General features: G+C 44.9%; 1 protein-coding gene across 4 annotated transcripts in view; it reads left to right on the top strand.

The window, feature by feature from the left end:
• The window catches only part of EHBP1 (EH domain binding protein 1), a 2118711-nt gene that overhangs the window by 1184150 nt on the left and 907230 nt on the right, over positions 1-27331 (top strand). For all 4 annotated transcript variants that reach the window (XM_085612564.1, XM_085612565.1, XM_085612563.1 and 1 more), the window contains 2 exons: positions 9228-9406; positions 10006-10054. In XM_085612564.1, the coding sequence (XP_085468690.1) occupies positions 9228-9406; positions 10006-10054 (228 nt within the window). The remainder of the gene's footprint in view (positions 1-9227; positions 9407-10005; positions 10055-27331) is intronic.

Raw genomic sequence — 27331 nt, 5'->3', positions numbered from 1 at the left:
CGCCAGTAGGTAGTTATAGTTAGGACCACGTTTCCATAGGAAATCCGCAACATTCTATTTTGAATAACTTTGGAGCCGGTCGACGAATCCTCGCGAATTTTTCAAAATAGGTGGGGCGCTACGCTCCGCTCCTACCCTGAAAGTCTCGGGGGGATTCGTCAAGCGGGGGCTGAGATAAAAGGGGGGTCCCAAAACGCGTTTTTCCCATGCATTTTTCCATAGGACCTTTAGACACAGCTACAGCCCGAACGGCTGAACAGAATTACTTGAAATTTGGCAGAGAGGTAGTCCTCAGGTCAAGGAAGTGCCTTTTGTAGGTTTGGTGTAAATCTGTTCAGTAGATTCTGAGAAAATAGCCTTTAAACCAATATATATCTGAGCCAGCTTACGGTGCGCTTACGGTGCGCTTACCGTACGCGTACGGTGGCGTGCGCGAGCGCGATTCTGATTGGCTGTTAGATCTTAGTAAACATTCGAATCGGTCGAAACCAGGAAGCGGCGGCCGCCATTTTCTCTCTCGCTCTCTGAGTTGGGCAGCAAAAACGAAGCCCAAAAATGTGTAAAGAGGCAGTTTCTTGAGATCCTAACCACTCAGGATTGATATAGGGGTCCCCAAACCACCCCCAAGCCCCAAAAAAAAAATTTTTTTTTTTCGGAAATTCGCCGATTACGCTTACCGTACGCGTACGGTAAAAATTTTTTTAAAAAAAATTATCCACATTCTCCCCACCCCGTGTGCAAATGGTGCCCGCAGGGCACCATTTGCGCATGGCCTATCACAACTATGAAATTAACAAAAAATAAATTTCACAAAGATGCGCATAATATGTCCCCCATGTGCGCACGGTGCGCGAAGCGCATCGTGCGTACATGGCCCATCCCGCATAACCTGGGCACGCGGTGCGCGCAGCGCACCGCGTGACCACCGTGCGTGCACGGCACTAACTGCGTAAAGTGGGCGCGCAGTGCGCGAAGCGCACCGCGTGCTCACTGTGCGCGCACGGTGCGCGCACGGAACGAACTGCGTTAACTGGGCGCGCACGCCACGAATGGCGTAAAGTAACTTAGCATTTAAAAAACCGTACAAATTCACTGAAAAAACCATAGGTTTCACACACGTTATAGTTAGGAATTAGCATTTAAAAAACCTTGCAAATTCACTGAAAAAACCATAGGTTTCATACATGTTATAGTTAGCTGTACATTTCACTCGTAAAAAACCAATGAAATTCCCCCGTTATAGTTAGTGCAGGCAACTATAACTCACGCGACCGCAGTCTTCTGCTGATGACATATGTGTCTTTATGAAAAAAAAAATTTGTAATATATGTATAGCTAAAATTTAATGGAAGAAGACAGGGGCAAATAAGTGTCTAAATACAGTATTAGCATCAGCAGAGGATTGCGGTCGCGTGAGTTATAGTTGCCTGCACTAACTATAACGGGGGAATTTCATTGGTTTTTTACGAGTGAAATGTACAGCTAACTATAACATGTATGAAACCTATGGTTTTTTCAGTGAATATATATATATATATATGTATGTATGTATATGAAGCTCCGGTGGGGATGTGACCAAAAAACGAGTCGCACTCGGAAGCAAGTAGCCTTTCCCCATGGCTTTTATTGGTATGAGCATGCGTGGTTAGAGGTAATTAAAAGCACCTGACCAGTGCCGACGCGTTTCGTATGCTTACTTCTTCATGGGCAATTACAGTCAGTAAAGGTGCATGCTGGTCCTTTGATTTCCGTAGTTCGGCATCATCGTTTGTCTAAATAGGCCGCATAATCCATTTTGCACGTCGCCTTAAGGAAACAAAAGTCCATATTTAATCCTGAATGGATGCACCTCGCAATGTAGTGCTGATCGAAGCTCTCACATGAGCCCCTCCATCAACGCACCCTCTCAATCCATGCTTGCTTCCCACTTTCAAGGCTCGAAATATGACCACCTTTTTGATTCAAAAGGGGCAGCATCCATGCCACCGCCTACGACATCTGTAGTTGTTGATATCAGTGAGAGCGATGTGTCAGATGGCAGTCTGTCAGATATCCCTTTGTCAGTGGCTGTCAGCCGGGCTACTCAAGATCTCCCAAAAAATTCGAATTTTTTAGCCCAGTTCCAAATGTTAAACCAGGGACGGACAGAGCAATATCAAGACCAGACTGGTCAGAGAGGCAGAGGGCGAGGCGGCAGAGGAAAAATCAGAGGAACAAACAGGCCAAACAGAGGAGGAAGAAAAGAAACAGGAAGCCCGATGGGAATGATGACAAGGGGCAAAAAAACACAACAATGACTGTCATCAATCTTTCGAAACGCTCTCTATCTGAAGATGAGAAAGACCTCCTTGGCCTAGGTTTGTCCTTCTGCCCTACCTCTAATTTTAACTATGTTCAAACACGAATTGATTTGTTTTACTTTTCACGCAAGTTAAAATTGAAAAAATGGTTTAAAACTAAACACAACAAAACTGTTGTAACACCTATGAGCATGCCACTAAGTAACCTCAATGTTGATGATATGGAGGTTTTATATGCTATATCTAATATGGAAGATTCTGAAGGTGATCAATGTTTGAACTTGGATGAATTTACAATTGATATGAATGTAAATCCAGGTAGTCAGTTTAAACCTAAATCTGTGTTTCTGCCTAATATTGTGTGTGATGCAATCGAAGTTTTTGAAAGGGGTGTTTTGAATGACCTCAAAAAAATGAGATATAGCAAGATTCCAGCCTGTGAGAAAAATCTAAACTGGCATCAAATTCAAGCATTGCATAATTTAAAAACGGACAATGCCATTGTTATCCGTCAATCGGATAAAGGTGGCAATGTTGTCATTTTGGACAAATCAGCTTACTTGCGTCAGACAACTGAGTGACCAGACATGTTATGCAGTGTCTGATAGAAGGACCATTGCAGCATCAAATGTGAAATACGGGGAACTTCTAGTGGATTGGAGAGAGAGGGGATTACTAGAGTGGGAGGAATATAATTATCTCAGATGTCCTCACCCACGGATACCTGTGTTATATTTGCTTCCCAAATTACACAAAGACCCAGTTAATCCCCCAGGTAGACCCATAGTGTCATCAATTGGGTCTTTGCTAGAAAACACCTCTCGGTACATCGATCACTATTTACGTCCCTATGTTGTTGCTTTACCGGCTTATCTGCGCGACACTACCCATTTTTTAACGATCATTGATGGGATTCACTGGGAACCTGATTACACCTTGGTTACCCTGGATGTTGGGAGCCTGTATACTAGCATTCAACATCAGCTGGGTTTGCAGGCTGTACAACATTTTCTCAAGACCCGTTCCATTTCTTATCTATGTCACTCACAAATGATCTTGGATATGATCGAATATTGTCTGACAAACAACTTTTTTCTGTTTGATGTCGTCTACCGGCAGTCACAGGGCACAGCGATGGGCACCTGCTTCGCCCCCAGCTATGCCAATCTTGTCATGGGCTGGTGGGAGGAGCAGGTGGCCACACAGCTGGATGATTTCTCCAACTGTGTCCTGTGGCTCCGTTATATTGACGACATCTTTTTAATTTGGAATGGTGATTTAGACTCTGCTACTGCATTTGTGAACACATTGAATGACAACCCATATAATTTGGTGTTCACTGAACACGTCAGCAGGACTTCTGTTGAATTCCTCGACGTTACAGTGGAGATCAAAGACCAATCCATGCATACATACCTGTACCGTAAAAAGACCGCTGGGAACAGTATATTGAGTGCCTCCAGCTCCCACCCTCGCAAGCTAGTATACAGTATTCCTTATGGGGAATTACTGCGTGCTAAGCGCAACTGTAGTACGGAGAGTAGTTTTGAAAATGAAAAAAACAATATGATACAACGCTTCAAAGATAGAGGTTACAGCTTACGTACGATCAAAGAAGCGTGTGCAAAAGTAGATGATGTTGCACGCAAGGATTTACTGCATCCTGTGCAACGAATACCGGAAACAGAGAGTTTACGTTTTATTACTACATACTCAGGACAGGCGCAGGATTTGCGTCGTGTTCTGGATAAACATTGGCATGTCTTATTGACCGACAACAATCTCAATAAATACTTAACTAGCCATTCACAAATTACATTTAATAGAAGTAACTCTCTGAGATACGAGCTGAGTCCCAACATAATAACGAGTTTAACATCTTCAAAGAATGTAGGACGACCGGGCTTCCGTTGTTGTAAAAATTGTAAGGCTTGCAAAAACAGTGTGGACTGTATGGAGGTACAATTTTCCAGTATGAACAGCAAGTTCATTATTAAGAAAGCCTTAACCTGTAATACAATGTACTGTGTGTATGCATTAACTTGTCCATGCAATAAGGCATACATCGGCAGCACTATCCATCGCGCAAAAAAGAGAGTGTTAGAACATATAAGAGCTTTACGCCACAACAACAAACAATATCCTGTTGCCCGACACTTTTTTGAACAACACGCACAAAATGAAGGACTGTTGAAAATGGTGGTGATTGATGCTGTCATTGATAATGTACGTGGAGGTAACAAATTGCTTTATCTCAGACAATTGGAGTCGAGATATATTGTGGATTTCGATACAATGTTCCCCAAAGGACTTAATTCCAGTGAAGAATTATCTGTACACTTGCATAATTAATATGTGGAATTGCCATTATGTGTTTATTGATATCTTTGCTTGCAACATACTAAATTTTATTTTATTCTATTTTTTCAGAAAATGGTATTGGATTATGCTGTGGCACTGCTGTTCCTCGATTTACATTGATTCATATTTCTAACATCAATTCAGTTTTACATTATGCCCACTGGGGCGATATTGTAGTACATCCATGAGAATGTCACGCATCGGTTGGGGTCTGCATTAGTGGCAATATCATTGGAGGTTTTCCCACATGGGTTTATTGTTTACAGATTATCTTATACTGACCACTAGTTGACAGTGTGACTTTGTTTACACCCCTAAGTTGACATTTTTGGATAGAGTTACTTTGAGAATTTGTGTTATTCTGCATTTATTACCATATATATAGTATATTCTTATATATGGTACTGGGTATTTTACACCCTTTTGAGTGGATTTGTATACTAGGCCAAGATGGCCGCCACCTTTACCATTTCCTCACTTTGTTTATCCTTTGTTGCTAAGAGTCTGTTGTTTATTTTTGCGCTCATGAAATGTATTTAACTTTACTCAAAAAAAACGTGGATGTAACGTGAGCAAGGCGAAAGCTGAAACGCGTTGTTCGTGCAGTGCATTAAACCGATTTTGAATACTGCAATCTTTCTGGTGTCTGTGTATACTTCGAGGAGAAGAAGTGTGTGGAGTTTTATATATATATATATATATATCTATCTATATCAATCGAAAGATTCCCAAAATTGAAGGCACCTCACACTGCGCGTGTTCACTCTTTTATTCACAGGACCGCATTTCACACAACTTCGGAAACACAGTGTCAGATGGATTCAATGCGCCATTCAAAATCCCAACGCGTTTTGGACGTCCTCAATCACGGAAATAGCTCCAGCGGAAATGCAGCAGCATATTTGCTCGTGATTTAAATGTTGTTAAAGTCCCGCCCACATGGCGTATTGCAGCAGTGCATTCTGGTTACTATAGTTTGAATGTTGCTTTTTCGCCCAAGATTGGAGCCGCTGCTTAATTTCCTTCATAAAATTAAAAACCACAGTGGAGACTGCATAGTCACATAGTTGCTGGCATGCTTTGTAAAGATCCTGTAGAATTCACACGCCGTTCCAATCGGCAACGTACAAGTGACGCAACTGGACCTGGTCGTCCGCAGTGGGGTGCCTTCGCAACCTGGGAAGGCCGCTACATATGCCAATCGAAAGATTCCCAAAATTGAAGGCACCTCACACGGCGTGTGTTCACTCTTTTATTCACAGGACCGCATTTCACACAACTTCGGAAACACAGTGTCAGATGGATTCAATGCGCCATTCAAAATCCCAACGCTTTTCGGGCGTCCTCGCCCTTAATCACAGGAAATGGCTCCAGCGGAAATGCAGCAGCATATTTGCTCGTGATTTAAATGTTATTAAAGTCCCGTCCACATGGCGTATTGCAGCAGTGCATTCTGGTTACTATAGTTTGAATATTGCTTTTTCTCCCAAGATTTTGGGATTTTGAATGGCGCATCCCAGTAACCACACAGTATTCCTGTGGGGACTTGAACATCTCTATAAGCACAGACTATCTCTGTGGGGACTTGAGCATCCTAGTAACCACACACTAGCTCTGTGGGGACTTGAACATCCCAATACCTACACATTATCTCAATAGTGACTTGAACTTCACTATAATCGCACACTATATTTAGGAAACTTCAACAAGATTACTTTTACACTCCATTTCTGTGGGGACTTGAACATTCCAATATTTGTACACGTACACAATGCGGACTTGAACATCATTCGCTTCACATACTATCTCTGTGGGGGACTTCCATCATGGTTGTAGACAGCATCTCTGAAGAGTCTATAAATCTTCTATGATCATATGTGACCGCTATGGGTATCATCACAATCCATCCCTTTGCAGATATCAACATTATATGCTATTCCAAGGGAGATGTGGTCCAATAGCTACTTAGACATAAATTGAAGTAAGCTTGCTGAGCTCTACTTGCCCATAATGCTACATTCCATTGTTTAATTTATCCATGTGTGAGTCCCTTATGTCATAAGAGTTTGAGCACTAAACAAAGAGCTACATATAGTTTATAAATTCCAATCTGAAATTGATATATGATATTTTCAGGTGTATTCTTAGCATACTCCTTCTATTGTGTACCACAAGGAAATGTGTAGCCATTCAGTTCTGAAAAGACTATTATGTTATTGTGCATATTTCTGATAAAATAATCATTTAGCCATGTGCCCATGACTGTGTTGAATCAAAAATAATTGAAACAAGTCGTCACAAAGATGGTAACACACGTTGAAGTCCCCACAAGGATGGTTCTGTGCATGCGACTAAATAACAATATATTTGCAAATGTGAAGTAGGATCCAGTATTATGAATTTTTTCTTTACATTTTTCTGTTATTGGTATATTTTTAAAACATTAGGAAAGTTTAGTCCCCACAAGGCAAGTGTCCACACATAGTCCCCACAAGGATGTATGTGTGTGTGTGTGTTTGTGTGTGACCTGTCCACGAGGTGTACTTAAACTGTCTGGTAAGGTGCAGAAACGATTATGGAGAAGCATAGTCATGCAAACCAGAATACATGTAATTTTAGTACAAAAAAATGAGTGCTAGATATAACACACTTTTCTGTTAGCAGTATTTGCAAGATATATTGTAGGAATCCTTGAGCGCAGTTCTTAGAAAACTTGAGTACCATCAATGAAGTAAATTCTGCTGATTGAGGAGTATGAACTATAGATATGAAGTTAAAGTCTGCTAAAATAAAGTAGGCGTTGCCAGTGACATAAAGCACAATGATGGGGCCGCCCTTCAGAATGTAACGAGGAGGCCCTAAATCTACCATATCTCACGGATATTCATTGGGCTGAGGGGTTGGGGCCCTACTGCGCTGCAGGGGTCTGCGTTACGCCCCTTGTCGTTGCCTTTATACTGTGTTAGGGAATGAGACGTGTGTATTTTTCCCAATTAAACGTGCCTCTCATTGAGGAGGGTCAAGACTGGGATGAGTATGACGGTAAGAAAGAGAATGGAGTGGCACTCCGGAAGTGGAACCACTATTAATAATGGCTCCCGTGTTTTATTTAAACTTCGCTATAGTTTCTGATTCGCCTGCTACTGTTTGCTCTTCTCATGCAATATTTGTTCTGTATGAGTGTCACTGTTGATAGAGTAAAATGTGAAATTTTGTTCATAATTTTGAAAGCCTTATGTGCTTGAGGCTCCTTTGTCTCCAGGGGTTCCAGTCACAGTCTGTGTCACCGTGGTTGAGCTTTAAATTAGATTTCTTGAAGACTCTTGACACTGTCTGGGTTGCAGCACTTTAAGTTAATCCATCGTGTCTCCATGTCATATAAGCAGCATTCCATAGTCTCTTTCCTCAGCCATGTAACTTTAAAATAACCACTTGTGCATGTTAATATTTTATATCTTTGAATTATTTGATCAGGCATTCAGGTACTTTCGTCTGCTTTCTCTTCAATTTTGTTTGATCTTTCTGTGTTACTTAACACAAGTGACTACAAGAATTATGTTTCGCATACTTCGAATTCACATATAACGGGGAGAAAATGGTGACATGTATCTTTCTTCTCGTTCGTGATGACTTGGAAAAATGTTTTGGGGGGATACTGGTAAATCCACCCCTTTCCTCTGGGTGTTTGGTATATCCAAGAGCTCGAGGATGTGTTAGCACTTACATAGGCCTACAGATCACCTACTTTGGCATGAGAATAAAGCCTGACTAGTTGATGAAGCATTCACCTTGCAATGAGCCATAGCTCTCTGTCCACTCACCCCTTCATAAAGTTCATCCTGTATTCAGAAATGATCGCAACTGTCCCCAGGAGCATATCAATCGCACTGCTTGTATTTGCCCATTACAAAATGATATTCACTTGGGCGTGGTCTGTGTTAATTAAAAAAAAGGTTAAAACAAAACAAAATTGAAAAATTGACCCCAAAGTTTCTTAATAAAGCAGCTGTTGTGGTGAGTAAATCAAGAGTTGCTTAGAAGGGAATAAGCCACCTTGTGTATATCGAAGGCTTGGTTGTAGTACTGTCTGTTAGTAAGATAATGCTCTGTAAAATGACTTTGATGTGCTGGAAAGAGGAGAGCAGCTTTGACCTTCCTCGGCCGGCCTTTTGATCCAGTCTGAATACCTTTGCTCGGTAAAAGTGAAAAGAATGCCTTTACATGACCGCATTTGAAACATATTTCTGAGGGTGTGTAGCATGCCCAGACTGTACTGCTGAAGCAAGTTAACCCGCGGTTTCCAGCGGTGCCGCTCTCCGCCTGTTCTTAGAAGCCCGTCTAGTAATTCTGCGCATCCACTCTCTTCAGTGGCAGGTGCCAAGGGCAAGAACCGAAGATAATAACTCCAGATATGTGTCTCTTGCAGGTTGAGCCATTGTAAAATGACAGCTTTGAATGACCCTACCAGACATCAAAGGATGCAGATCAACTAGTGAGGTCAATTAATGTCAATTATCATCTCGCAGTAATTTCTTTTATGTCTGTTTTTTTGTCGTTTTTCTGCAGCCAAGCCCGATACCAAGTCCTGTTTTGGGGAGAAAGCCAAATGCTAGTCAGTCACTGCTCGTCTGGTGTAAAGAAGTTACGAAGGTTTACAGAGGCGTAAAGATAACCAATTTTACCACATCGTGGCGGAATGGCTTGGCCTTCTGTGCAATATTACACCGTTTCAGACCAGATTTAATGTAAGTTTGGCCCCTCAAAGCCTGACTTTTTTGTGGGGAAAAAACTTCTGAAACTCCTGAAAAAGGCTTGGAGTACTGCTTAGGCATTCACTTCGGAGAGATGCGTTTTTGGGGGGAAGAAATGAATGTGCAAATTGCAAACATGGCTTTATCCCTCATGTAAGCCCCCTGCTCTTTTTTAAAATGATTTATTTTCCTTCTTAATCTCATACAAAGAACTGACTTCCAAGATGATTATGAAAATTCTGTTATTGTTGAAATGAGATGAGACAAATAAGCCTGTAGCTCTTTGTACACTGACAACAAGGGATTACCGCCTGGTAAATTTGGTTGTCAAGGCTAGCCCCTGGTCCTCTCCTTAACTTTGTTGTTAGATAGAAGGCTTCAGGCGTTAAAACACGTAATAGCTGTTCTTTTTTTTCCTTTCTTTCATTTTTTTCTCTTTAATTTTCCACGCTATTAGTTTCCTTGATTGAATTGCTGTGAAATTTCTAGTTATTGAATTCTGTTGTTGTATGTCAAATGTTTTCTTTCAGCTTGTTTTAAAACTGCAGCTTTTCAAACGCTATGGATACCGACTGTGCTCTTTTCTTCCCTAGTGACTACAAGTCCTTGAATCCTCAAGATATTAAAGAGAACAACAAAAAGGTAAGGACTGCTGAGAACTCAAAGCATAACTTAAATTCGGTCTTCGCTGCAGGTCTTTATTAATTTTTGGGCAGGCGAGGCTGTTTTGTAAGGTCATAACTCCAGCTCACAGAAGGTATGTCGCTTCCTGCAGTTCATATCTGATGCATTATTGACTTGAGCGTGTTATGGTTTTTAGCATTCATAATGTGTGCCAAAATTGGCACTAGATGTTTCCTGTGCTTACAGTAATCATTCTGTGTACGCTGCTCATCATATAAACGTTAATATGCACCTGCTAGCACCCAGTACCTACACTTCGGCTGTGCCTATGGCTGTTTTCTCAACATTGGATTACAGGTCCATTGGAAAAGTGGCTTTGGCCACATCCATCAAAGTAAAATTGTTTGCTGCTCTTTAAACAGCATTTTTGCTGTCACTAGTGCCTGACCAATTGTCTGCTAGAATTAAGGGAGTTATTTCCTCTCTGGAGGTTATGACCTTATGTTTAAAGTTGTATCCTGTTACAGCCCTGCCTGTCAGCAGGTACAGTATCTCTCCTTACATATATTTAGCCTTTGAGTTTAGAGCAAAGGACACAATTTTAGCTATTGCAGAGGTTATGTTTGTACAAAAAAATAAGTGTGATGTGGAGCGAAATTCTATGTGCTGACGTGCTATCTTTTGATTACCATCAATTACATGTTTTTCCAATCCGGACCCCCTTACACAAAACACATTTTAGTATGTGTGCACAGTCTTCCATTTGAAGGGGCCAGCTCCATACTACCAATGCTTGCAATACATAATTTTTTCTCTTTCTGACCTCCACACGAGAAGATTTTTTCTAAAATCGTTTTATTTTCTCAACAATAATAAGCAAAACTGGCAGCTTAATTTACTTCCGTTATTGACAGCTTGTAATGGATGACCTTTTCTCCAAGCTGATAGCTTAACCAATGTGTGCTAGAGAACCTAGGCACTATCTAATTTTAGTGCCATGGTCACTATAGTTTTTGCTTTTGTTTGGGCATTCTTTGTATTGATAAATTGTCTCCTCCATTTTCAAGCACCAGTCACTAACGGTCAAACAGGCCCCATATACAGAAGCAGTCATTGATTTCCGATGTCTTGTTATGTCTTTTTTGGGCAAACGTGTAAGAATACCCACCAGAACCCACTCACCCCCTGTGCCTAGAGTTTCAGTTTCCTTCAGCACACTAGTGAGTATCATTTTTGGCGAAAATAGTATAAGTCATCCTAAAACAGTGGATAAAGTATGAATAACCTTACACCAATTTACGTCTTCTCTATGACCATCTTATATGTTCTTTCATTTTTTTCCCACAAGGAATTCAATTTGTTGGATTTTTCCAGTTGTAGCAGGAAGGTGACTATCACTTTTTTTTAATAAACATTGTATTCTGACGGATACCTCTAACCGTAGATTCCTTACCTGATGAATATTCCTCAGGTGTCAAACTGGATCCGGAAACGTTAAAGTTGTACATCTGTGCACCGGTAAGTGGCATAGTGTGGCTCCGAACCAATGCCTTTCTGCTCTGGAAGTGACGAGTGAAGCCACATGTAAGTGCCACCCATGCACACTTATATCATTTCCATTCTTTCGAGGCCTACAGATGTGGATCTGGCGCTTCTCTTTGGTCTTTAGAACACAAATATTATACAAAATTTAGGAATGTGCAAGGGAAAATGTGACCCCCCCCCCCCCAAGACAATAGGCTTTGAAGCGTGTAGGGACTCTCACAAAGAGATGTCTGTGACAGACCCTCACAAAGTGTGCTTATAAGGCCTGGAGTCAGAGCACGACCCCGGGACTGTGATGACTGAGCCTAGATGAACCCAAATGCCATACAGGACCATGAGGCTAAACAGTAAGTCACCAAACACAAGAAGGCTCCACTTTCTGACCAGTTGAATTAGAATGGAAGGTCCCGTTCCCGCTCTTTAAACCGTTCCAGCAGCAGATCATCACGCTTGATGACTTAAGGTAAGTCCAAGTAAAAGCATAAGATGTTGAAGCAGGATTGGCCCCTTCCCACCTCTCTTGGACTCCAGAGAGGGCGCAAGAGCATCAACAGGCCTCCCTGTGTAACCCCTGATTACCATTGGAGCCAATTTAGAGTCTAGTCTCTCACACCTCGATTTCCAGGTCCGTTGGCAGTGTTGCAGCAAGTAGGGGCCTTAAGAGAGGCCATGCTGCGCATTTTCGGCACTCAATTGACTCTCTCCTCTGATGTCCCTTCAGGCCCCAGGGATCTGCAGGGTCCTCCAGTCGGACATCTGATGGCGAGTCTGCACTTGTCTGTGCCCCTTCAATCCATATTGGGTCCAGTTCTGACTCAAATGTGAACTTCGGTCTTTGTGCCACCCCCTGTGCTGGTTACCTAAAGATATTGGCCTAGTGTTTACCCCCGGCCCTACCACAGAAGAAAGTGTCTCCATAGTAGTTGTTAAGCGAAGTTCGGCAGAAGTGCTAGAGTTATAGTTTTACCCTATGGAAGTGAAGACCAGTGTGCTAACTTCGGCCACACTTCTACAGACCCCCTGTTGAAATTTGATGAAGCCCTTATGGATAGCCTTGTAGGCACATGCCATGTTCAGGTCCAACTGGTAATAGACAGGTTGCTCTTCACCATCGTCTCGCAACAGGTGACCCAACCTTTCTTTCAGAAACTCAATAATAGAGAGCTTGGTGATACAAGTGTCCACAAGCAAGGTCAGTACCAATGATTTTCCTTCTCTGCACATGATTATGATGAATCAGAAAGAATAGACATTTGGAAAATGAATTTTCTCCTCTACGAGCCTTGTCCTGAGGTCAGTGAATTACTCCTAGGCTGCTCCTCTTTTGTGTTTAGCGATATAGTGGAACAGGTTTTACCAGTTGTTACGGGCAACATTCAGGAATCCCTTACACAGGCTATTCAAGACAGTCACGATGCTGCGAAGTTTGTCATACGTTCTGACTTAGATGGGACCGATGGTTTGGATCGGGCATTGGGCAGTAGTGTGGCTCTTTAGTGCCGCACCTGCATTAAGTCTACAGGCTTCTCCAGGGATGTCCAAGCATTCTTAATGGACATTCCGTTTGACGTCTCTCTCATTTTTAGTGAAAAAGGGGTCTCTGTCCTGGAACGGGTAAAGGAGAGCAGATCCACAACAGAATCTTTTGGTCTTTCTGCTCCCACAAGACATTTCCACCAGCAATTTCGCCTCTCTCTATGGCTACAGTTGGGATTACCAATTTGCCAACGCCAGACTCCTCTATCAGCCCAACAGGCTTTTCAGCCTTTAGTGGCTGAGGCTCTGCTTCTCATAGACAACTCTCAGGACAGCAGGGCCAACATGGAGCTCAGTTCCCCATCCCTCCTGCAGCCAGAAAACAACTTTATTGTGTTCCTGCTGGCAGACATCAACTCTATCGGACGCAGGATGTGATATTTTCTCCAAGGGTAGGCAGCATTGACTTCAGACAAGTGGGTTCTCCAAATTGTCCATCAGGCTACATTTACCCATTTCTTTCCACCTCACCACATCTTCCACCACATTCAGGACAGCTGACAGGAGGCCATCTGTCCATCTTGCAGCTGAAAGTGCAGGCCCTTTGGGGAAAAAGAGGTCATAGAAATAGTTCCGGCCTCCGTGTTACCGGGCTCATGTTAACTCTTGCTACTTCCTTGTGCCGAAGAAAGATGGGGGTCTTCATCATGTTATAGACATTTGCCTTCTCTCAGCCTTCCTGTGGAAGGACAAATGTAAGATGCACTACGCTAGACCAAATTCTGTCTGCCCTGGAGACCGTATTGTGACATTGGGCCTGCAGGATGCTTATTTTCTTATCCCTGTCCTGCCGGCTCGCAAGCACTACCTGCAGTTTGCGGTGGGCTAGGAGCATTTTCCATTCACAGAGCTCCCCTTTGGCCTCACCAGCACCCCTCAAATGTTCACAAAATTGATGGTGGTGGTTTCAGCAAATATTCAGGGGTCGAGGGGTCCCAGTCTTTCCTACCTGAATGACTGACTTTTGAAGGTGGCCTTGCACCAGGCAGTCGTCAGCCATCTCCAAGTGACTGCGAACCTCGATGGGGTTTACGATCAATATGGTTCCTTTGCAGAGGCTCCTGTTCATTGAAGCTATTCAAGACGCGGTATGATGTCATGCCTATCCCCTGAAGCAAAGAGTACAGGACATTCAGGCTATGATTTTGATATTTCAACCTTGGTTCTGGATCTCAATGTAGATGACTGAGACTGCTGGGGTTGTTACCTTCCTGCAGTGGCGTAACGAAACTTGAGGGGGCCCCCCTGCAAAGCACAATGAGGGGGCCCCCCCCTCCAGCGGCCTGGCCCACCACCTACCACTTTGCCCCACCGACAAAAATAAGCAGTCACCTAAAGCCGTATAATCAGCACTTATCTGTGTATACTCCGAACAGCAAATATAAATAGAATGCACTTTAATTGTGTTCTAGGGCTGCCTGAATTATGAGATCCATGACTGATAATTAAAGGGAACAAAGATAGAAAAGTCACATTACAAATGAATACATACTTTTTTATTTATAACCCTATTTAGTGCCAAGACGAGGTCTTTCCAGGCTCTTTAAACACATGGCTGGCATTTTTTGTTTGGCAACCCTACTTTATATTCCTTTTCATGAAATGCATTCTCACACTACAGCAGTAAATGTACATTTCAAATGCAATGAATAGGCAGAGTGGGGGCCCAGGGGGTACTGGAACCAGAAAAAAACTAAGCCAGTGTAACCAGTTTACAAAGGTATGTAAATACGCAAATGGTCTCTGGACTCGAGGCAGTTGCCTTCAATAACCCTTGTTTCTGGGCCTCAAAGCTCAGGTCACCTGCACCACCAGCATGCGGCACGCACCATTTAATATATGAAGTAGGACTGTTATGAGGCAACTCACTGGTGCAACCACTGCCAGCGAGAGAGTGTAGTGCTGCCTGTATGTGCTACAACACTGATGGGGCCCCTGGAGGCTGGAAAACGGGGGCTGCTGGTGGCATAGCTGCCAAGGTTTCAGATTGCCATGTGTGACATTTTCATAATTTCAGTGTAATTATGAGTGACATTTCAATGAGTATGAGTGACACTTTCTTGCGAGCAAAATTAAGGAATGAAGATGATCAACACATACAAATATCAGAAATAACACCACAAAGATCATTCCGGTAGAAAGACTTCAGTCTTTTGAATAAACATTGGAATAAACTACTACAGCAACTATATCTCGGAGTGCGAGCTTTCCTCTGTGTGTGACCACGACGCAGGGCTGTTTGCATTTTTATAGTGGGATTTGCTCCCACTGCTGTGCACCAACAATGACAGGTGGATGCGATCGGAAGACTGTAGTCCTTTCATATGTACATATTTATAGCCTTTCTTTCATGCATCCATCAATCATATCCATGGATCAATCCACACATTATTTAAAATATTCAGCCTTCACTCTTCCCAATCTATCTATTCTTCACCCTTCAATTCATTCACCCTTTCACCTATTGATTTTTCACTCTTCCATCCATCCTTTCAACATTCCCTCTATCAATTCTTCCACTACTCTATTCATTAAATCCTTCATCATTCCTTTCACCCTTCCATCTTGCCTTTTCTCCCTTATTTTGTTTCATGTTTATTTCCTTCCAGTCTTTCTTTCTGTCTTTCCTTTCTATACCCATCTGCTATTTCACATCCTTAATTTTTCTTTCGCTCATAATCACTTTTTCTATTTGTCCCTTTATCAAGGTGTTTCCCCTAATTTCTCTTTCTCTATTTCCTTGCTCCATATCAGCCTACCACCTACACCCCTCTCTCATGATATTGCCTAACAGTATTATTCATGAGCACCTAGTATGCAGGGCTGAGAGAAGAGGCCCAGAAACACAGGAGTAGATTGTTAGTCAGAGGGGATGTAGGGCGGGGCAGGAATGCTAGCACAAAGGGCTTTTAGGGTTTGAAATAGTATAACATTTTCAGAATGACAGCCATAGTGAAATTCTAACTGGACCCCTAGTTTATAAGATTAACTAAAATGTACAAATCACTTTTATTTGCTAGTTAACTATAGGCTGGAAAACATATTGCAAGAAGCAATGTTGTGCTAAGTTGCAGCAAGGGCGTAATAGTTATCTGGTGACATACCAGTGTGTGAGTTATACATACAGGCATTTTTATGCATTACTTAAAGTATTTTGCGCTATTACAAGTACGATTCCCAAACCCACCTTCATGCAATCTGTAGCCCCCACCCTGAAGACCGCGGAGACATCTGCGCGCATCATTTAATTAATGAAGAGGCCTGGATCCACTGATTGAGGGGTTCCCTGGAGCGTGCCCACTCCTCCCCCGCAAAGCGGGGGCCTGTGTTATGCCCTGGGCCTACTGTATATTATTAGGTTCTACTTTTATTCCCACACACTGCAAAGAACTCGAACTGTTAGTGTGAAGCGTAGGACACAGTCTGCGCACCCCCCTTCGATTCTGGAGAGTTTCTCTTCCCCAGGAAAGTACAACAAAGGATTCTATACCTGGGCGGGCCACCTTACAGTTTGGCATGATGACTTTGCTTTGCATGTCCAACACGGGTGACAGTCAAGATCTAGCCTAGGGCAGGTTTGAAACGAACGGCTTGTCGATAATCACTAACACTGGGCGTAGTTTGCGTAGTAGCGCTACGCGTAGCTACGCGAAGTGCATTTCGCACTACATGAGATATGCGTAGCGCTACGTGAACTGCGTAGTGCGCTGTTCGGGATGATTGCACAGTGCCGGATGCTTGTCCGCACTGTGCAATCATTGAAAACAGCATCTCGCACAGTGCGAGCTGTTTTCTGCCGCTCAAGTAGATTTTTACTCGAGCGGCAGCTTTCTCAACGCAGACTGGTAGTTTCTCATCACGAGCGCTCCCCGTGTTGAGAATCTCGCCGGGAGGTTTATTTTCCACGCTCGCGATCGCCAACTTGAAGTTGCCGATCGCGAACAAGGAAAAAGTCTCGCCGGGATGTCTTTTTGCTCGCTCGCGGTCACCAACTTGACGTTTAGGACCGCGAGCGAGCATAAAATGCCAACTACGCTACGCATTTTTGCACTGTGCTATGTGCAATTCGCGTAGCGCGAAGTAGCACAAACTACGCGAGCATAGCGTAGTTGGCCGCCCAGGGTTATATAATCACACCAATTTAATTTTAAGGACGAGTGACTTCGCCACAGGGGGCTGCGTGCGAGCGCCTAGAAGTCACAAACCTCATTTAACTACCAGAGTAGGCTTCAACGCGCTTGCACGTGGGACAGGGCTCGCCGATGCACGGCCCCGCGCTGGTGCAGAGGATCACTGGTGCAGCATCTTTGCACTCACCACCACTGGGTCAGCTGCTGTGACCCAGCGGGGGCATCAGCACAGTGCCAGGCCTGGGAGTCCCGTCAATGCTGTCATGGCACTCTGTTCACGCGTGTGCCTGCACTGGAAAACAGGGAAGGCGCGGATTGGCATTGCAAACACCCAGTGAGGATACCTACTCTATTGCCCTGGCCTCTGCCCAATTAATTCCAGCTGAGAGGCGCATTGCCGTGAAAAAGAGGCCCTAGACTAGAGGCTCGAGTGTGAAAGTGCGAGAGCTTCACTGGGTGTCCCTTTGCTTGGTTTGTGTGCCAGCCCGCGTGTGAAATCACGTTAACTGCCTTGTGCCAGCTGGACCCCCGGTATTACACGCCTGCCCGCACGACTCCTCTGTGAAGTTTCTCAGCACCGGCCCCGTGCCCCCGCCGCAGCGAAGCATGTACTCACGAGGCGGTGACCACAGGCAGCCTACTCATCACATGAACGCTGCCGCGTAGCACACCGAAGAAGCCAAGACCTTCTTGTAACGCTATAAAATAAAATACTACTCATAGGACGAGTTAGCTTTAGAGGCACATTCTAAAACAATGTGAATACTGCCCTATACTTGAGCCCTATAAATGCTGCCCTTTACTAGAACATAGCAAATACTAACCCGTTCTTGAGCAGGCCGGCCTTGAGTAGTATATGAACATGATAGGTAGGCAGTACCGCGATATCTCTTAAAAAATCCAATTTTTCTATACATTAATGAGTATAAATGATAGCAATACACGTCTCAGCCTGAGGCTCGGACCACTCCTGCCTCAGACAGACTCACTCACCTGAGGCCTGGCCTGCAGCTTCTGAGGCAGGCACGAGCGGGTAGCAGAAGACAGCGCAAGGCTAGCCAGGCAGGGGCTAGTACTAATAATAATTAAATTATGCCCGGAGGCTGCAAGGTGATGGTCCCTCAGTACAGTAGTCTCAGGCAGGGTCCTGGGATGGGATACCTCACAAGTCACGCGCACTTTTATTGCGCTGCGCAATGGGCATGACTGACAATGGCATTGTTCACAGGTCACCATAGCTGCCAAGGTTTCAGATTGCTATGTGTGACATTTTCATATTTTCAGTGTAATTATGAGAGACATTTGCACAAATATGAGTAACACTTTTTCACAAGCAAAATCAGGGAATGATGCGAGGAAAACACAAATAGCAGAAATAACACCCATCTGAGCAATTAGAAACTCTTAATTTAGCTGCTGCAAAGCACTAGAAATGGAAGGGCAATAACGTAGTGTCCTTCACGACTAGGCCACCCTAACAGGATGTGTGAGGCCCCAACAAACTCTTACCCTGAAGCAAGTGATCCACAGCCAGTTGGCATGCCCCGTACATGCCCCGCACCGGCGTAGCCAGTGGCCAAGATGAATAGCCTTCATATCTGCCAAGGTTTCAGATTGCGTATGTGTGACATTTTCATAATCTCAGTGTAATTATGAGTGACATTCAACGACTATGAGTGACATTTTTCGTGAGCAAAATAAAGCAACAAAGTGTATAGAAAGAAATATTAGAAATGACACTTGAGCAATGAGAAGCTTTAAAGAGGTCTTGAAACTGCTACAAAACACCTGGAATGGAATGTCACTAATAGACTCTCCTCGAAAACGCCTCCATACACTTGCACAATCTCGACACATCCTAAACTTTACACCTGCCCCACTGCACCTGCTTGGACTACTATGGATAAATCACAATGCCTGACCATGTTTGACTCTATACACTTTACCATAAGGCTGATAATTAAATCCAAACTCTTCCTTTTCATAGGTAAATATCAAATTACACCTCTCCAAAGAGACATCACTCTCTAAGCAGTGGATGCCCCTTTTGGCCTGGCTACTTACCTACTGATTGTAAATGTTGGATGCCACTCTGCATGTCCCTCAATGCTGCGCAGTGCTTGACTCTTTGGCCCTACTGGCATCGCACAGGTAGGCAGGTTCCAAGCATCTTTCTCTGGACTAAAGGGGGGGGGCTCAGATGGTGCTGCAGTCAATGGAGAGCCAAGTCTGTTAAACTTGTCATCTATATCTTTTAAAGACAGGGGCAGTGCAGGGCTCATCCCCAGACACAAGCCTGTGCCCCTGCTGCCCTCCAAACACACTTGGAGGGCAGATGAGTTTTTAAACGTGGGCCTGCCAGAGCGGCAGAGATTTCTGCCTGAGGGCCATGGCTGCTGATCCAGGGGCCCAGAGGAGCCAAATTCACAGAAGATCTGGCAGAATACTTAACTATTCTCTTCTGCTTTTCAGTCTCAGGTAGCTCCTGCATTGACATTTAGGGTCACCTTTCCCTTAATGGCCATATGCCTAAGACCATTCAGAATCCTGGAATCAGGCCCGGTGTCAACTATTGTGCTTCCCGCCTGTGCACTCTGATGCTGTACATTTCAACATGAACAACTTTGTTCCCTCTCTCTCTTACTCTCCTTGTCTGGAAAGTGTACTTCCTATCACCGTGCTGTTTATTCCAAGATTGAGTCAGTGACACACAACTCTACAAATGCCCCTCAGTTCTGAGTATTTCACACAACTTTTGCAATGCACATTAACTTTTACCTGCAGCACCTGCTGCAATTACAATACCGGGGTCATGTAGCTGCAAAGTAAAGAGTACTGAAGCCACTCTGTGTTATCAATTTGAATACTCCGTTCTCCCTTCCTGCACATATAACACAGACAGGTCAGTGCCCTTACATGTAGGTGCTACTGCTTGCAACATCTAGCATCTCTCACCTTAAGGGGTTGCAGAGGGATGCTGGTGTTAGGGGCCTATATATGCTCACAGACCAGCCCAGAGCTCTGTGACCACTTCAGTCAGGGGGAGCGAGGCAGCGACGGATCCAGGCCTCCACAGCGGCGGTTTTCGCCTCCCAGAGGCGAGCAAGGATTCCTCCAGACAACCAGATGGCACCGGAAGCGGTTACAAGATTATGCATTCTGCCCCCAGAGCACCTACCCCGATGGGATGAGGGGGTGCTGCTTTACACCGGATGGAGATTGCCCGCTGCGCCCCCTCCCAAAGATCTCCTCCCACTGACTGACTCCTCCTTCTTCTGGGCTCACCCCGAGGCGTCCGCAGTTTATTGTGCTCACATCAGTGAGCCATATCCAAAAGAACACTGTGGGTTTACTAAAGCCACAGGAACTCGTACCTCGATATCAGATGGAGAGGCGTGAATTACCTGTAAAAGCAGTGACATTACAGAAAGCTGTGGAAAGAACATACTTGAGAGCCAGGCTGCAGTGCCACAACACCAGACCACTACTCCGGCTGCCTTAATGAGCCAACATACTTGAAAGTCACTGACTAACGGCTGCCACAGCAGACAGCACCGGTGCAGGCATTCATTCGGGAAAAGAGGCTGCGAGGCGCACGCACACACACCACACACACCCCCGCTGAGTGAGCCAGGGCGCTGTATGATTTAAAGTGCCTTGCAGCAAGCCGCCCTATAAGTTACATAAAGCACACTTTACCTGCATTATAATTAACGCGCTCCATAGGCGCACTGTGACGGGAACTGACTGTTGAATAAAAGTACATACATTGCGAGGCGAGCACTTACTTTTTGTCGGTTCAGCTCAGCCGCGACATCCAGGGGCAGCGCGGCCGCGGTCCAGGAGAGGACTTGGCGCATATTAATCACCAGCCTCACCCTATTATGCCCCACACTGAAGACCGCTCAGACGCGGACGGAAACAACTGAGCGCCGCTGTGCAACATTTAATTATGAAGAGCCTCCGGGCCCGGGCGTGCGCACCAACCATTTAAATTAACGTAGAGGCCGCCTGTACGTGGCTGCGCGCACCATTTAACTTATGGGGAGGCCGGGCGTGCGCAACTACGCACCATTTAAATCCTTAAAAACATGAGGCTTGCTGGCTGGCTCTGATGAGTGAGGGGCCCCTGGAGCGCGGGGCCCCCACGCACCATATGGGCCTGTGTTACGCCCCTGGGTGTGCTCCCTTAGTGCATGCACCCCCTGTTCCTGCATGGCATGGACTTAACAGTCCATGTTGTGCAGGAACGGACTTTGACGTTCCCATTGCGGTGCCTTTTTGAAAGGCATCACAGTGGGAATGCCAAAGGACCGGGAGCCAGACTACAAAAATACTTTTAATCTGGTGTGTTGCCGGCGGTGAGCTTTGGCGGTGTGTGGCAGCAGCCTGGCAGCCTGTTCCTGCACTGCCAAAGTCATACTCAGGCCCTTGGTATTCTGCCACTTCCACAAGATTAATTGAGTACACATAATAAAAATGCACAAAAACATTGACAATTCATAGATCTAAAATAAAACTGGTCTGAATCCATTTAAAACGTATTTCAAAACGCAGGCTTAATAAAAATGTTGGGGCTAATTTTACAAGCCTCTTGTGCCATTTTTGCGTCATTTTTAACATGGGAAAAGTGACGTACGGGTGGCGCAAGGGGCTTGTAAATAAGCTTAGTTGATTCCCCGTTAGTGCATAGAGCAGGGGTCGCCAACCTTTTCTGTAATAAGAGCTACTTATAATCAATGAAAATTATCCCGAGCTACTGTAAGTGATATGAAGTCCATCCAAGACTGTGCTCACATTAGTGCATTAGGCAGGGTGCCAGCAGTAAGGTAAAAAAAACACTATCGATTTGTAACACATCTACATGGGAAATACATAACAGCCATAGCTGCAATTACCCGGCACCAAGGTAATAATATGATTAATAAACGTCTCCAACTCATATAATAGCTTTCAATTTATTTTGGAATTTGAACCATTTTTCTCCAAACATCAGCTTATGAAGTCTGAAAATATACACATTTTCGTCTCAAATACATGCCTTTTTATTCTGGCATACAAATAATATAACCAAGCAAAAGCTTTCATGTTAGTAGTCTGAGCTGCACACAGGTGAGCTACTTACAGGTCACTGGAGAGCTACTGGTAGTTCACGAGCTACTTGTTGGAGACGCCTGGCATAGAGTGTGTAAAGTGCTATCAAAATTTCTACAAGTTACTGCATCTCTTACACTTTCAATTCATAGGTCTAAATTAAAACTGATCTCAACCCGTTTAGGACATGCATATCAAGACACAGGCCTCATAAAAAATGTTGATTCTCTGAAAGTGCATAGAATGTGTTCAGTACTATCAAAATTGCATCTCAGACCACAGTCGCATTTCACATTACATACTTTCGAGTCATAGGTGAACATAAAACCCAGCCATAGGCCCGTCTTATTATGAACAAATTAATCCCAATGCAATTGTTCTGAATATAAAATACATTACAGGGCCTCGGGTACTTAAGATGCAAACCTAAATGCTGTGTTTGGGACTGCCCTATGATTTTCTATTGGAAACCAGACAAGCCAAATCTCACACTTGCGACTTTGTGCCAGCATCGTTATAAAATTTAATTTCTCATTTTACAAGTGAGGATTTAAAAATTCGCTCTGAGTTCATCGCTGCGAACGTAATTTATAAGCGAGCAACTCTAGGTTTTGGCTCAATCTCGCCACCAGTGAGTAAAAGGTCAACTAAAGATATGTCTAAATTGCCTTGTCAGCATATTATTCACAGGAGGCTGCGGTGCTAAATAACTTCTGGAATGCCTGCATGAATTTCAACAATCTCCCTGCCAAAAGGGGATGCTCTGCTTTCAAACGAGCGATAACATCGGATCAACAAGTGCATATGTCCAGTAACTGGAATTGAGTTTTTAAAAGTGCCCGCCTTTCTGTCAACAAAATTGGGCAAATGCAGACAGCCTGCACACCAGACCACTACTCCGGCTGCCTTAATGAGCCAACATACTTGAAAGGCGCTGACTAACGGCCGCCACGGCAGAGAGCACCGGTGCAGGCAGGCATTTGGGAGCAGAGGCTGCGAGGCGCACGCACACGCACACACACATATACACACACAGTGCAGCAGCTGAGTGAGCCAGGGCGCTGTATGAATTAAAGTGCCTTGCAGCAAGCCGCACTATAAGTTACATAAAGCACACTTTACCTGCATTAAAATTAACGCGCTCCATAGGCGCACTGTGACGGGAACTGACTGTTGAATACGTTGCGAGGCGAGCACTTACTTTTTGTCGGGTCAGCTCAGCCGGGACATCCAGGGGCAGCGCGGCCGTGGTCCAGGAGAGGACTTGGCGCATATTAATCACCAGCCTCGCCCTCACTATATTATACCCCACACTGAAGACCGCGCAGACGCGGCCGGAAACAACTGAGCGCCTCTGTGCAACATTTAAGTATGAAGAGCTTCCGGGCCCGGGCGTGCGCACCAACCATTTAAATAAACGTAGAGGCCGCCTGTACGTGGCTGCGCGCACCATTTAACTTATGGGGAGGCCGGGCGTGCGCAACTACGCACCATTTAAATCCTTAAAAACATGAGGCTTGCTGGCTGGCTCGGATGAGTGAGGGGGCCCCTAGAGCGTGGGGGCCCCCCCGCACCGCGGGGGCTGCGGGGGCCTGTGTTACGCCCCTGCCTTCCTGCATCGTGCTCGCCACATGTACCAAATGCCATATACGGGCTCTGCAGTAGGACCTCAAATCCCAGTGGGCCCAGCATCTTGAGAATCTGTTGGATTGTATTCACATGCTGGAGGAGACTGCTAAGGATCTGTAGTGGTGACAGAACCGCTATTGAGTCAATGGCAGTCCCCTCTCCTAACCCCATCAAAATTTGACTGTAGTCATGGATGCATCACTGATGTGTAGAGTATATCATTTGGCGGAGGTGGAGATCAGAGGCCTCTGTCAGAGACTCACATCCTTATCAACTTGTTGGAGTTGAGGGTGATTCTCTTGGGGCTGAAGTCTTTCCTCTCCCCGTCAGAGGAAGGCTGATGCAGGTGCTTACGGACAACACCACTGCCATGTGGTAGTGGAACAAGCATGATGGTGTGGGTTCTTGGGCTCTGCTTCTCTGCAAGTGGCTGGACCACCAAGGGATTTCTCAGGTGGTAAACCACCTCGTGGGATCTGTAAACGCCAGGGCAGACAGACTCAGCTCCCCATACTTAGTGGATTACGAATGGCAGTTGCACCCAGGGGTGGCAGAGGGCACCTTTCAAGAATGGGTAGAACCCTGGCTCAATCCTTTCACCACCACGAAGAATGTACAATGTCAGCACGTTTGCACGCTGGAGTTTCCAAAGCAGCTCTCTCTCACAGATATCTTTAATCTATAGTGGAGTTCGGCACTCCTCTGTGCCTTCTCCTGTCCAAAGGTTTGAAGATCAGAAACTACTGGATCCAAGTCATTCTAGTGGCACCAGATTGTGCCAAGAGAGTTTGGTACTCAAATGCTCATGCCCAGCATTTCTGTCCTGAGATCAAAAGGCACCTTCAGGAGGACTTTGTCGCAGCAGCAGGGCAGTGTAGTGCACCCTGGGCAAAATATGCTTGGTGATTGAGTGTCAGTAGTTGACCTCCTTCAACTGTCCTCTTTAGGTCATCGACGTCGTCCTGGTAGCAAGGATGCCTTCCACAAAATCAATGTATGTCAGTCGTTGATGTCTTCCTGGCAGTAAGGACGACTTCCACAAAATCAGTGTATGCCAGTTGTTGGAAGGATTGGTGCGGCACCTGACAAATTAAAGTAGCAGCCTGATCGGAGGATAGGTGCCCAAGCCCAGGAGTTCCAGATACCTCACCTTCATTGCCCAATCTGGAGCCACTAGAAGTAATTGGGCCCAAACATTCCTGTTCTTCTACAGAACTCGTGGCAGGAGAGGTAGCGGCGGGAAGGCGTGCAAGAATCCCATGCTCCTCTCTAGGTGAAATACGTTTAGGAAAGAGGGCCTTTTTGGAAACTCAAGCAGTGTGCAAAAGTGCAGACCTTTAGAATAGATCAAACCAGTTTTCTCCCCGTTGTTTGCACTTGCTCTTTGCAACCTCCCGGTGTAACTGCCATTTTTAATCCGCTAGGCGTCGCCTGCTGAGTTTTCTGCCCTGGTGTTTAAAGATCCAGACAGGTTGTGTACCACCAGGAAAATTTCCTGACCATTCAGCCAGCAGCAGAAAAGCAGGGCCTCTTGGCCTGACATTCAGGAACCCACCCTGCCCTGCTTATTGCAGTACCACATGGCGGTCTTATTGTCAGTGAGAACTAGTACCAGCCATCTCTTGATAGAAGGCAGGAAGGCCTTCAACACCTAGTGAATCACCCGGAACTCCAGCAATTTGATGTGAAGGTAGGTCTCTTCCAGAGTCCTCTGATCTCCACCTCTCCCAGATGAATTCCCCAATCCAGTAGCGACGCATCAGTCACCAATGTCAACTCTAGGCGGAGCAGGAAGAGAAGGTCCGCTGCTGGTCTAATGGTGGAGATCTTTTGCAGTCTCTATTGACACCTGGATAGAATCGGTTAGGTTTCCTTGGTGCTGGGTCCACTTAGACCTCAGGTCTCACTCCCATGAGCCATCTGGAATGGCCAGCTAGCAGGATAGACCAGTTACTTACCTTCGGTAATGCTCTTTCAGGTGGGTTCTTTAACTGCAGATTCCTTACCCTGAGCCACATGTATGACTGTCTGGTTTTGCGACTTGCAAATTGTGATTTTTAGCAACTCGCAATTTGCGAGTCATACAACCTGATGCACATCAGCGTCTCAGACACTGTTTGTGATTCCCAAATGGGTCAAAAGGGACCTGCCTCATTAATATTCATAAGGCACGGCACAATTTGTGACCCATTGGGAATGGCTGGCAATCACAGGGATGGTGGCCTGCTGGGGTCAGCAGACCACCATGTCTGTGACTGCTTTTTAAATAAAGCTGTTTTTTTTTTCAATGCAGCGTGTTTTCCACCAATGGGATGCCTTTCAAAAATAAAAATGGAAGGTTTTCTTATAATTTTTCTACAGTGGGCAGTGGTTCGTGGAACCACTGCCTCCTCTGAAAAAATGTTGGTGCCCCAATTCATGAAGGGCTTCCTATTTGCAATTAGCTTACCACCAATTTGAAATTGGTGGTAATCTGCAAATGTTTTGCAACCACATTCCTGGTCGCAAAACATTCATACATACCAGTGCAATCCGCTATTAGGAAGAGACGTCCTTTACATGCCCCTTACTAATAGTGACTCACAAACTTTCTTTTGCGAGTCAGTAATAGGTTACCAACTCGCTAAATAGGGTTGGTATATAGGAAAATGCATTTTACCCATCTCAAACGGCCTGATGAGTCATTTGCGACCGGTAAAATGTGTCGCACATCTGGCCCTTTGTCAATATATCCCTAGGAGCCAAACTGGATCCGGAAAGTTTTCTCACCAATTCCCATGTGTGTAGTTAGCTGGTGTCTGGTCTGTCCCGTCCCAGATTTAACAGTGGAGCCACTACATAGCTGCCACCTCTGCACGCTGACAGTTTCTTTCTGATATCTGTCCGCTCTGTTGGAATTGGAGCCTTCAATATTCAGATTGTGCCAGTGTGCAGATCTCTAGATTGGAACCATATTAGTATGGAATCGATGAGTCCATTTCGCAGAACTGGAAGGTGTGTGGGTTGGTGAGGAATTTGAGGCTAGATAGAGTATCCAGCAGAAAGAGAATTACCAAAAGTAACTTGTTCTTCTGAGGTTTCTTCTAACTGCATATTCCTCACCTTGTGAATAGATACCAAAGCAGTACCTCCCCAGCTACTGGGTCTGTGTAATGATTCAGACCAAGGAATACTGCATCACAGAATGGGCAAAGTACCTGCCCTGCCGGACCTGGCTATCCATGCAGTAGTGCTTCATGAATATGGAGTGTTGCCCACGTAGTAGCCTGGCAAATGCCCATGACTGGCACACAGCTTGCTAGTGTGGTGGTAGTAGGCTTTGCTCTGGTGGAATGAGCACTTGGGCCTTCAGGAGGCTGTA

This window comes from Triturus cristatus, chromosome 6, assembly GCF_964204655.1.
Source record: "Triturus cristatus chromosome 6, aTriCri1.1, whole genome shotgun sequence".
NCBI classification, from domain to species: domain Eukaryota; kingdom Metazoa; phylum Chordata; class Amphibia; order Caudata; family Salamandridae; genus Triturus; species Triturus cristatus.
The sequence above is the reverse complement of the archived record's forward strand: the minus strand, read 5'-3'. Positions and strand labels throughout refer to the sequence as shown.